Below are 13,107 nucleotides of genomic sequence, written 5' to 3' on the forward strand. Positions count from 1 at the left end.
TCTTACTCCAAAAAAAAGTTAAATTTGTAAGAGGTATAGAATGATCAATTCATTATAAAGACACCGATGCGAATCACATATAATATAATAACTAATTTAAATATTAACACATGAATTCAAGAAATTATTTTAAAAGCGTTGTACTAGCTAGTGTGATCCGATAATAAATCAAATATTAGCAATATTTGAGTGGAGGTGAAATTTTGAATCAACAATGATAAAAAAATATATCACAATGATAATTAGCATATATCAAGAATGGAAAAGGGATTAATGCATGAATTTAAAGATTTGGAATTTTCATTTTTATGATCAAACTTATTAAGCATGAACGAAAAATCTAGATAATTGATGTCAAAACTTCAAAATTTGTAATATGATTATTTAGATATATAGTTTTTATAATTATGATGATATCACCTGGACATAATTTAGAATAAATTTCAATTGTTTCTACTGTGGAGACAATATATCCTTAGAATAAAATCCTTTTTCTGACGGCCGTAAACATTTTTTACAAAAAAAGATAATACATCTTTAGGATAAAATCCTTTTTCTGACAGCCGTAAACATTTTTTATAAAAAAAGACATAGATATGCACAAACTCACGATATTGTTTTGAGAAGAAAATGGTGATTATCATAGCCCCTCCGTTTATAATCGTTTGATTTTTTTACATGAATTTCTAAATTCTTTGACAGCCGTCAAAATTATTTTTTTTTTAAAAAAATAATTCTTGAATTATAATATTAAGCATATATTTTTATTCAAAAAAAAAAATAACAAATAATGAATTTCACTGGACGGTCAAAGGACTTAGAAATTCGTGCAAAAAAGTCAAAAGACCTATATTGATTTTGATAAAAGAGGGAGTATATGCTAAAAATAAAACCTTTAACAGTTTCCATCAACACATCTATATTGATTCTGATAACATCCAAATCCGGAATCAGAATAAAAACTAGCCAGTAGGGCCACTGTTTCTTGAATCTACAAAATACTTGAAACATGAAAATAAAATTTAAACCTCCATTTTTCAGGAATGGCAGAACCCAGGATGCATTAGCAGAACTGCAAGCAAGCTTCTAACTCCTCATCAGCACAATTATATCCCAGCAAATAAGCTTGAGCTGCAATATATTGAAATAGTAATCTGTCATTGCAAACTAGAAAAGCACAATGCCGAAGCTAAAGAAGAGATTAAAGCCAATACCATAACAGCCAGATCCCATAAATGGTTCAGCTTCATCTGAAACAGCATCTTGTCCGAAAATCAGCTGATCCTAGATTTGCAGAAAAAAGGAAACATATCAGCTAAGCATTGGTGGTCGAATGGTTAACTGATAGCTAAGATGTGCAGAAAAATCCTCTTGGTCTATCCTGCCAAGCACTATGCATTTTTGTTTAATTGTTATAATCAAAACGTATTATAAGTAAGAGATACTGGTTGTCCGGCTAGACCAGTTTGAGAAAGTTCAAAGACTACCAATAATACTTGCAATCAGGGAATAAATTTGTGATATACTTGTTTTATTATGATCAGGTCCCAATGTAATCATGCTCACTTACAAAACGTAGCTCAAGGATGAACATCTACTACTACAACCATTCTGAAATAAGGCTCTGTCTAATTTCTTAAAGTCAATTTTTAATTCTCTACATTATTTGTTGAGATGGGTACATTTAATTTCGGTTATAGAAAATGGTAGATACAAAATATAGTCATTGCTATAATGTGACATCAAAAAGTGGTTTATGGTGCTAAACTAAATAATTTCAAATTTAACTATTTTTTAGTACAACCCTCCCACCATTAATTTAACGTAGATCAACTTGCAATGCATTTATACTCGACTGATCATGTGACTAGATGCATATGTGAGGTTCCAAATCAAGGATGCAGTCATGCATATTTGCATTTTGCATCAAAAAATGCAACCCCTTCCGAGTTAATTTTTTTATGCATTTGGTGCCAAATTAAAACAAAAGCAATGCAATCAACTATAGCATTGCACTGGACTTGCTCTTATACTCTTGCATATTGGAATAGGAAAAAAATACCAACTACTCCGAGTGACTCATCTTCTTTTTTGGTCGTCTATATTACTTATAGTTAAGCTAGCAGGCTTCATGTTTAACCTTTTGCATGCATGTATATCAAGCTATTTCACCAAAAGAAGATAACGGTTAGAAGTTTTTTTTTTCTTACAGTGTGTTGATCCAATTCTTCAGCAGGGGACATCAATCTTTCAAAACAGTGACCAGATATTGGACAAACCAGTAGCCCATTTGTTAGGTCTGCAGAAGCATCTTTGCATGTATCATCACACACTACAAAATAAGAAATTGGATAGTGAGAAGCCTCAGATAATGAGATATTTTATGATTCTAGATTATAATGACTGTCCCAAAACATTTAAAAATACCGTGAATATTTCCAGTTTTCTCACACACAAAAACGTCGCCTATCTGATGGTAAGAGCAATATTTTCCTGAACAAGCATGATCAGTCACCACCGGATCAGTTAAACCTTTGCTGCTTTTCCACGTAGAGACTTCATCAGCAACAGTCTTGTCCAAAATCAGCCAGTCATCCTTCATAAGTATAAGAGAAAAAAGATAAGCAATCACAAAGAAATATTACACTAATTGCTTAAGATTACAACAATCACGGGGCTGGCAGACTACAAACATACCACATATACGAGAAACCCACCATGTTCATTGACAATACACTACAATAACATGCTATTAGTATGCATGTACATATATATACCTAACACATAATTATAAAATTAGGCAATATTTTCAAGAAAAGAAAATCATCTATTAACCATGAAACATATAATATCATATATTAGAAACTACAACATATGGACAAGACATACAATGATTATCCCAGGGATGATAGAATATAAACAACTCATTTTACAGTTTAAGTAACAGTACACACTACAAGCAAAGCACAACACTAAATACAGCATCATAATCTCTAATAACTAAATTGAATAGTTTATACATGCTTAATATGTACACAAATATATATATACACATATTTTATAGACCTAAATCATTCAAGCACCGAGTCCACGGTGCAATACTAAAGTAAGCACATGACGAAAAACCGCTTGTATCTATAAATTATGAGTGGTTCGGCTTTGACCAATAACCGGAACCCTGCCATAACTAACAGTGTACTTGCTTGAGCCATAGAGATCCCTTTAACTACAGATAGGATAGTAGAACAAATATATGAGCTATGAAAACGAACCAGGGTCCAAAATTGATGTTGTACCAGCATAGCCACATAGACAAACTCTCTTCAGGGAAAATGTATATATATAGTAATAAAAATGGAGCAGACTTCATTTACCTGAGAAGGTATAGGAGCTTGGCACCTTTTAGCTGTCTGCATTTGGATGTAATACTCTTTAAATTCAGATGGACAATTCCTAACAAACTTGACCATTTCTTCTTCATCTCGCTGTAGACCAAATATAAATATTTTAAACAAATTCTTAAACAGAGTATATATGAAGTAGGTATTGAGGGTCAACTGGGATATGAGGGTCATCCAGAATCCAGAACTGTCGAGGAAACGGACAATGGTTTTCCCAGCATATATGACCTTCCTTTCTGGAACTGGAATCTCGACATGGCAATGTTAACCCAAATTATTCTAAGCACAAAAAGTTGTATAACTGGATCTGCAAAATTGACAAGCGCAACTACCTGAATGTAAAGCTTCTTCCAAGCACAATCACAATACTTGCTCTTTGGCCGCAGTAGACCCCATCGCATGGCATACCTAGACAATGATATTGAAGAGATTTTAATAAACAAAGAGCACTGTGTGTTTTCTGAATTAAGAGGGGAAGACTAAAAGAGGCAGGAATAAACCAAAAGAGATCAATTGTGCTGCAACCTCGACAACCAAGAGGCTAATGTCATAACATAATAAACTCAATTTAACTGTAAAATTTCTTATGTTCTTTTTATTCAGTAGCAAAAGTGACACGTCCACTAAAGATATAAGAAGTTACTTTTCATTTTCTGAACTAAGTTCTTATAAATTGATATTTTTAAAATTAAATTCCAAAGAAACTTGTCAGATACAAGATCAAACATCGCATCCAATACTACTACTTCAAATACATGTTTCTATGTTTATGAAAAGAGAATATATAAGGAACAGGTTAGCTCTTGAAGGAAGGGAGGAAATAAGCTAAATGAACTCTTTTGTGTTCCTGTGTTTTATGAGGAAACAAGCTTAACAAACTTATGCATTTTCAGGTGTTGCTTCAAAATACATGACAACTAAGAGATTTCTCAATTAAAAGAGTTACAAAAATGAGTGTATATGATTCGAAAGCAATGCATTAGGTATCAAGACAATAGCTGCTTAGCTGGGGTAAAAAACCAAATAATTGAATCAATTACTCACAAGTTTCGCCACAGGGTTTCCTCAGAAGCAACAAAGCTGAGATATTTACAGACCTGTGAGCATGCAACGAGATCCTGCAATTTGGCCACCTTAAATATGTTAACCTCAATTACAAAAAATAAAGACCTCAAATACGTGAACATTAGAATATTAGGAGCTTCTTACCTCAGATGAAAGGAACTTGAGGATATCATGAAAGACCTCAGGAGGTACTTTGCTTAGAAAACTATTATCCGCACTCTTTGCCTTCACTCTACTGTCCTGGACACCACCTTTAACACAACAGCCAAGACTATTACACCTGGCAATATTACATCTTAAAGATGGGGGATTTGGAACTTGACTTGAGGAAAGAGACCCAGCTAATTTCCTTTCATCAGCCACATTGCCTTGAAGCTCCACGCGTGGCCTCTTCTGCACTGGCCCTTCCTCTTCTTCTTCCTCTTCCTCATTCTTATCTATGTTATCTGGTTCCTGCAATATCTATAGCGAGAGATGTAGCCATTCACATATAGGAAGGAAACTATCGTACATCACAAATTCACAATAGCTTTCATATCAAGGCCTAGTGTAACCCAAAAAAGTGCACTATACATCATTCTTTTTCGAGCATAAGCAACTCATACAACATAAAAATCACTACCCTTAAATAACCACCACACATACCGCATTATACAACCGCAAACACTCATCACTTTCAATCATCAAATCCATTAAAACCCATAACATCAAAATCACCCTTCTTGATTTCACCCCTAATAACAAAATAATTCTGATTTTTCATCAATTCTTGTTACTTATCACTACTTTCTACATGTCCAGTCACCACAATTTGCATAATATCCCATCTTCACAACCTCGAAAAACCCATCATCTTGCCCAAAACTAAGCCAAACTGTCATCACTCATCCCAGACCTAAATTTCTTGTAAAAATCAAACCTTTATCACGACCCAATTCATATTTCAACCCCAGAATTTTTATAATCACGCCCAACAAACAACCCATCATTTCAAGACATAAACAAACTAACACACATTCAAATTCAAATACATATAAATCACAAACACAAATCAAAAATAACGTAATAAAAAAATAAAAATAAAAGATTAAAAGAAGGTTAAAATACCTGATCAGACAGATGGGCCTCGAGAAATAGAGCTAAAGAATCATCTTCACATTCCCAAGTTGACATCTTTACATATACACATACATATGACAGTTCTTCATGCGTATATATAGGCACACAGAGGGTAAGGTACGAGGTGTCAAGTCTGAGGATTTTAAGTTATCCGTGTCGGGTCGGGTTATGGATTTATTTTTATATTTAATTTCTATTTTTATAGAATTCTTAATATTTATGAAACGTGAAAATACTTTAATATATAGGAGCCGTTTGGGTGAGCTTAAAATAAGTGCTTATTGCTTAAAATAAATAAGTGGAGTAGAAGTTAGAAGCAAGATAAGACTTATGAGTGATTAAAGTGTTTGGGAAATAAGTAGAAGCCCTGAAATAAAAGCTAGCATTCCTAACTTTTTTTAAGTGCTTCTTGACTTCTTACACAAACGGTACGAAATAAGTGTTTCTAACTTATAAGTCGAGAAGTTCGGCTTAAAAGGGGAGCCAAACACCCACATAGTACATTCCTTTTGTTTTAATTTATGTCAATTGAGAGCATTTTCAATCGAATTAACTAAAACTAGTTTGCTAAATTGCACATTTATAATATTAGGTAAAATTTGTTTGGTCCGTAAAACATTGTATGCTTCAATAAATTTGACTATATTTGTTGGTTATATTTTAAAAATAGTATATTGTTAATAATTCTGGTTAATAATTCAGATTGTTATGAATAAAATCTACCACGTTAATATGGTAATTAATGATGCAAGATCTTTTTATAGATTTTTTACATGTCTGTATAGATTTGAAAAATATACACTCCGTGTTACAACCATTTCTTTACACTTTACTTTTTGATACGTCCCATTCAATTTTTTACATTTAAAGATATATATCAAATGTAGTAATTTTTTATTTATAATATAATAAAAGAACTACTCTCATTATTTTTCTCTACCATTATCTATATTCTCACTTTTTCACACTATTTACTTATTTTCTTAATATTTGTGTTCAACCCAAATGTAAATATTTGAGTGGGACATTGGGGATTACCAATACGAGGAGGTTGACTATATTATGATATCCTAAATTTTTTATATAATTTCTATATTTCTGATTTATAATATATGTTAATAATTTTTAGTTTTATACTTACCAGATGAGTAGAGATATCCTAAACTTTTTTTTCAACAAAATTATTAGATGTATTAAATTTGATTCGAAAAATCGAAGATATATGTATTAAATTAAGACACCGAAAAAATACCTCAAATTAACTTTTAATTTATGACTTATTTATAATCTGAAATCGCGTTTGACTTATAACACAAACAGGAATTTTTTTCCTAAAAATCCAAGATAGCTTAAAAGCGGACTTTAAGGCCAAGAGAACAAGTTTTAAATTACGTTAAGTTCACAAATTTAACTAGACGGGCTCCAAGACTTCTTCGTACTAAATTTTCTCCCTCAGTCCTTTTCTTCTCCTTTTCCCCTACAATATTATGTGAGTGTTTGGCCCCTTTTTAAGCCGGACTTCTCGTCCTATAAATTAGAAGCATTTATTCGTACCGTTTGTGTAAGAAGTCAAAAAGCAATTAAAAAAGTTAGAAATGCTAACTTTTGTTTCAGGGTTTATACTTATTTTCCAAACACTTCTAACTTCTATTCCACTTATTTATTGGGTTAATTATCAACTGGATCACTTATTCCGGCCCAATGTATCATCCGCATCACTGCGAAATTTTTGGTCTCATATAAACCACTCAACAGACTAACGGTTGCATTCCGGTAAATCAAATTATAAAAGCTAACCGTAGCAGCTGAGATGAAAAAATAACAGCTACTTTTGCTAACTATGTATTCCACTTCACTTCATTCCTCGATATATATAAGTGTGTGTATCCGGCATTTTAGACTTGTACTGAAATTAAAAGCTTAATACTACTTTCTAGTGTTATTAATATAAAATCTTTTGTCATATTTTTTTGTATTTGATTTATTTACTTTCTAGTTTTATTAATAGAAAATCTCTTTTTTTTGTAATTGATTTATTTACTTTCTAGTTTTACTGGAATTGAAAGAATCAAGAGCTGCAAATTTTAAATAAAATTTAAAGACAAGCATAGATACTTAAGTTTCGAAAGAACAAACAAACAAGTAATGTTAAACTTCATGGTTAACTTGGACTTAACGGAAAAAGTTAACTTTAACATCTATTTTGATTTGATTTAAGGGCATGTAGCCGTTAGTCCAATGAGTGGTTTATGTGAGACCAAAAATTTCACAATGATACGGATGACACATTGTATTGGAATAAATGATCCAGATGATAATTAACCCCTTATTTATTTTAATTTATTTTAATCAAGAAGCACTTATTTTAAACTTACTCAAACGGCTCTTACAGTCCCATATGATTTCATGCAACTGACAGCACTATTTAATATAAACTGTCCATCATTTTAAAAAGTAAAAGACTATATTTAAATAGACTAGATATATGTTAGCATCTTCATTTTGTTTTTTTAATTATATAATATCTAAATTACAATTATAAAATTCTTATATGATATATTCAAATTTCAGTTAAAATCTAATCAATTCGATTAATTAAAATAAAAAATGGCATATATTATAGAATGATGATTACAAAATCTCATGTCATATCTCATAGTCGAAGAGATACGGGAGTATGGGACTACTTGAGTTGTGGTGCTGTAATAAAGGCAAGCAGACACGTGTCAGCTTAAACACTTCCTAGACGAATACGTGGCAAGCCCAGAACTGTAATGAAAGCATTTATATTATTCAGTTTTTATTATCATCTTCATCACATAACCAAAGTGGAGCTTCAATCTGTACTCTTCTCTCCTCAGGTATGCACCAAGTTAATCACTGCTGTTTAAATTTCTTTATGTGATTTAGTATACCAGTGTTACATGTTGTAATAAGAATAAGAATTGAAATTTATATGTCATATTAAATTAGACCGTAGAGGATAAAATGTGCGCAGAAGGGATAGTATGTTGAAGCTAAATATCTACTTGCTTGCTTTGTTTTGAATTTTGTTGATATGCAAACCAGCAACTTAATTGCTTGATAGTAAGAGCCTGAGATGTGTGGTTATCTCGAATTTATCGCTTAGATTTATCGTTGATTTGCCCAAGGTTGATTTGTCAACTGAAATTGTATAGTTGATTTATTGTTGATTGTTTGATAGTAAGAGGCATGGTTGTAGAAATCGGGAATCTGAATTAATTGGTTGACCTATTGATTCAAGATTTATAGGAGATTTATTAGAGATTCTTTTGAATAAATTATGGATTTTTAATCAAATCGGAGTGTAATCGGTTTTTGATAAATCAGTGATTTTTTATTTTTTTAAGAATTAAACGGGGAGTTTTAGAACACTAGTAAGAGGCTGGAATACACTTCCCAGTGTTTGTGTTTGTTTGTAAGAGGCTTAAACACACATCCCGGCGTGTGTTTGTTTAGAGTACCACTGATTTGATTAATTTCAATATGCTATCGTTGATTGGGTAATTTCGGGCTTTTAAATGGCAAATTTAACTAGAAACATGTTTTAATCGGTCAGGTGAATTCAGAAACAACAATTTTTTTTTTGCGGCGACTAAGAATGGGGGGTGGCAAAGAACATGAAGATAAAGGGTTGCTATCGCACCTTGTTGGCGGTGGTCATCATCATCAGGACCAGTATCCACCGGCACAGGGAGGGTACCCTCCGCAGGGATATCCGCCAGCAGCTGGAGGGTACCCTCCTCAGGGCTATCCACCACAAGGTTACCCTCCCGCTGGACAGTCAGGTTCACACCACTCGGGTACCTTTCTCGAACTCTGCATATGCTTTGATTAAGATTTCTTTGTTTATATTGACCGTGAGTCATGACAAGTCCGCATATAAGTTGCACTTGACAAATTCCGCAAAAGAGAAGAGAATAAGAGATGTAATTAGCTTCATGTCTTAGTTTTGAATTAAATGAATTTAACAATTTGATCTAGGCACTACTTGTGACAAGTACATTGATATTAAGCAAGATATACACAGTACGACTTCTGGTATACAAAACAGCAATTCGAAGTCTTCAGAGTTAGTAACGTATAAAGTTTTGTTGTAAAATTAATCATTTGTTGATCTCAATAGCTTGTATCCTTTTGTGTATGTTTTGAGGTTTATATACAAGTTGACCTGGGGAATTAGACAAGTTAATACCTTGTATGATCTCACGAGAATCCCAAATGGCGTACAGTCCCAGTACCGTGACAAAAATTAGCAGTAAATAGTATTTTTAGGGAGAATAATGTGGTATTTGTGAATTTAATCTAGCCTGAGAAAATCTTGCATTTTGACTATTAATATTGTCGCTTATTGAACTCTCTGTAAGTCCATCCTCAGGACACGGCGGAATTGCTGGAATGGTTGCTGGAGGCGCTGCAGCTGCAGCAGCAGCTTACGGCGCCAGTCATGGTCACGGTCATGGACATGGTGGACATGGTGGTCATGGCGGCTATGTGCAACACGCAGCCGGTGCTATGGGTATGCCAGGATTTAGCGGCCACGGTCACGGGAAGTTCAAGCATGGTAAGCATGGTCATGGCAAGTTCAAACAAGGGAAGCATGGAATGCTCAAGAAACATGGATTCAAGAAGTGGAAGTGAGCTTCACATCAAGCCTCTTTAGTTGTTAATTTTGGTTTAAATAAAGAATGTATAATTAAATTTTATGCATATTGTGGTATGTAATAATCTGGCATTTGCCACAATCTATGACATCTTTGTAGTATGAAGTGTTTTCTTATTTTGTATGTTTACTGGGTATTATCTCTTCGATTTATCTTCAAAATGTATTTTGTCAATATATGTTATAAATTTCAAGTACTTTCTTAAAATATTCAAAAGGTTAATGATATAATTATCAAATGGTCCGAATATATTTAATTATTATTTCCGTTACCTCTATTTGATGAGAATTATAGTATAAATATATAAATATATAACTATATATATAACTATATATATGGGGGGTTCAGTGGGTAACCTTTTCATTGAGTAACCTGGTAACATTAACTGTACACTAACGTCGTTAGGTCCAGTTTTAACCGCACGTTCTATCATTTTCTTTTGTTTTTTATATAAATTATGTGTTTTGTAACAGTTAGTTACTCAATAAAATTTTACGTGGAAATCACATGTTCTGTATGCATGTACTCACTATCTAGTGTTCTGTATTTTTATTAATGCTCCATAAATTTTTTGGATTTACAATATTTTTTGTGTTATTTAATTTTCTGTGTACTGTACCTATTTTATCAATGTCCTGTATTTATTAATTACATTCTACTTGTATATGTCATATAATTATTTTTATATATTTTTAATTATTTTATGTACTATATATGTAATTATTTTTATATATTTTTAATTATTTTATATACTGTATATTATTTATTAATATTTTGTAATTTTTATGTGTTCTGTAATTATATTTTCTGTTGTACTGTATATAATTTATTAATGTTCTGTAATTTTTATGTGTTCTTCATTTAAATTTTATGTGTACTGTACATATTTTACCAATGTCCTGTATTTATTAATTACATTCTACTTGTATATGTTATATAATTATTTTTATATTTTTTATTTATTTTATGTATTGTATATTATTTATTAATATTTTGTAATTTTACGTGTTCTGCAATTAAATTTTTTGTGTACTGTATAGTAGTTATTAATATTTTGTAATTTTAAGGTGTTCTGTTATGTAAATTTTCTGTGTACTGTACATATTTTACCAATGTCTTGTATTTATTAATTACATTCTACTTGTATATGTTATATAATTATTTTCATAAAGTTCTATATAATTTTTGATGTATTTTAATATAGGTAGTATAATTTAAGAACATACCTAAAAATTAAAAATATGGAACATAAAAAGTATGATATCAAAATAAAAAATATTAATAATATGTAATAAAAAAAATAGAAAAACATATGTCACATGTGTTTTAGAATTAACGCCGTGTGGTCAGATGTCTATGTTTTGCAGTTATATTAGGGTAAGGTGTGCATTGCAGTTACATGGGTAACGTGTACGGCCCAAATACAAAGTTACCCAGTTACTCGGATTGGGGAGTTCCTCGTTGAACTATCCCATATATATATATATATATATATATATATATATATATATATATATATATATATATATATATATATATATATATATATATATATATATATATATATATATATATATATATATATATAGAGTGAGGTTCCAGAGAAAACCAAGTTATCAAGAAAACCGAGGAACCCACTTAGATACCGTTCATTTTTTTTGGCATACATAATTGTTTCCCAAATTAAAATCAATCAAATATATATCCTAATCCAAAATACACAGGGGCAAAATCGTAACGAATCTGTTTTTAATCAATTAAAGATTTTCTATTTTTGGCATTTGCAAGAATCCAATCATAAATCATAAAACACTCTCAAATTATTACATATACATAGTGTCCTGCAGATTATATGCAATTGTAAGAAAAGAAAAAGCTACTGGGTCGTGTAAGAACAACGAGTCACCAATCGAAGGTTTGTAACCCTTATCATTCTCATTGAGCTTAAAACTTTTTCATCCAATATATTTGTTATGACTTTTGTATAATCTCCGCAACCACATATTCCTTTTTCAGTGATATGATGGCTGAGAAGAATCTCGATAAGAATACCGGCCGTTTGTTGGTTCGAGCAAAACCTATGTTCTTGAAGAGAGTCGTGGACAATCTTTCGGATGTACAAAGGCAATAGGTTGTGGAGACTGGTTTTGAAAAGGTTCTAGTTTTCAACATCAATGAATACCCTCAACCTTTGACTTTTTTGATTGCGAAGTCATACAAATCAATCGATTCAAGAATTTCAATTGGTGAGAATATTATAAACTTTTCGGAAAATGATGTCCAGATTATACTTGGCTTGCCGAAAGGGGGAGTTAATGTTTGAGGATCTTACAACAGTGAGTATACAGATGTTTGGAGATCACAGTTCAACGAGTACAAGGGTCCTCATAAGATTACTGCAAATAGTTTATGTGATGTTATTTAATCATCGAAATTAGTTGACTTGAGATTTAAATTGAACTTTCTCATTGTCCTCACTAATATTCTAATAGAGGGGTCCAGAACACCTTATGTGTGTTTGAAGATTCTGTCGTATTCCGGAAATTTGAATCAGTGCTTTAAATATAACTGGTATGGTTATCTACTACAATGTGTAGATAAGAAGTTTGATCAATGGATTATAAGCCCGTCAGGACAATGCTTCACTGGATCTGTTCCTTTACTTGATGGATGTTGATCAGAATCTCCTGGATATGGAAAGTTTCGAGGATTCTACATGATCTGCTTAGAATACTAGGTTCTTTACTAAGGTGGAAGTTGATCTTGAGTTAATTTTTGGGTGTTCTAGTTTGTATTCTAGTTATGTTTGCTTAGAATACTAGGTTCTTGTGAAAGTT

The 13,107-nt window shown here is 31.8% G+C and overlaps 2 protein-coding genes across 4 annotated transcripts; one reads left to right on the top strand and one right to left on the bottom strand.

The window, feature by feature from the left end:
- Positions 1–824: 824 nt before the first annotated feature.
- Positions 825–5,733, bottom strand: LOC108215551 (F-box protein SKIP31). 3 transcript variants are annotated; one of them, XM_064090172.1, is made up of 9 exons: positions 5,574–5,733; positions 4,611–4,928; positions 4,446–4,519; positions 3,734–3,809; positions 3,375–3,485; positions 2,428–2,596; positions 2,230–2,332; positions 1,215–1,285; positions 825–1,131 (listed from the first exon to the last, which is right to left on the bottom strand). In XM_064090172.1, exons 1-9 carry the CDS (start codon positions 5,637–5,639, stop codon positions 1,064–1,066), a joined length of 1,056 nt encoding a protein of 351 aa, XP_063946242.1. In that variant the 5' UTR covers positions 5,640–5,733; the 3' UTR covers positions 825–1,063. The 3 variants fall into 3 exon arrangements, with proteins under 3 accessions (XP_063946242.1, XP_017243528.1, XP_063946240.1); XM_017388039.2 differs by having other exon boundaries at positions 1,215–1,284; positions 2,211–2,332; XM_064090170.1 differs by having other exon boundaries at positions 1,215–1,284; positions 2,211–2,332; positions 4,611–4,919; positions 5,574–5,724.
- A 2,563-nt stretch (positions 5,734–8,296) lies between these two features.
- LOC108199518 (glycine-rich protein A3) lies at positions 8,297–10,375 on the top strand. The gene is made up of 3 exons (XM_017367359.2): positions 8,297–8,446; positions 9,166–9,409; positions 9,985–10,375. Exons 1-3 carry the CDS (start codon positions 8,360–8,362, stop codon positions 10,245–10,247), a joined length of 594 nt encoding a protein of 197 aa, XP_017222848.2. The 5' UTR covers positions 8,297–8,359; the 3' UTR covers positions 10,248–10,375.
- The last annotated feature ends 2,732 nt before the right edge of the window (positions 10,376–13,107 follow it).

Source organism: Daucus carota, chromosome 1 (assembly GCF_001625215.2).
Source record: "Daucus carota subsp. sativus chromosome 1, DH1 v3.0, whole genome shotgun sequence".
In the NCBI taxonomy this organism is placed as follows: domain Eukaryota; kingdom Viridiplantae; phylum Streptophyta; class Magnoliopsida; order Apiales; family Apiaceae; genus Daucus; species Daucus carota.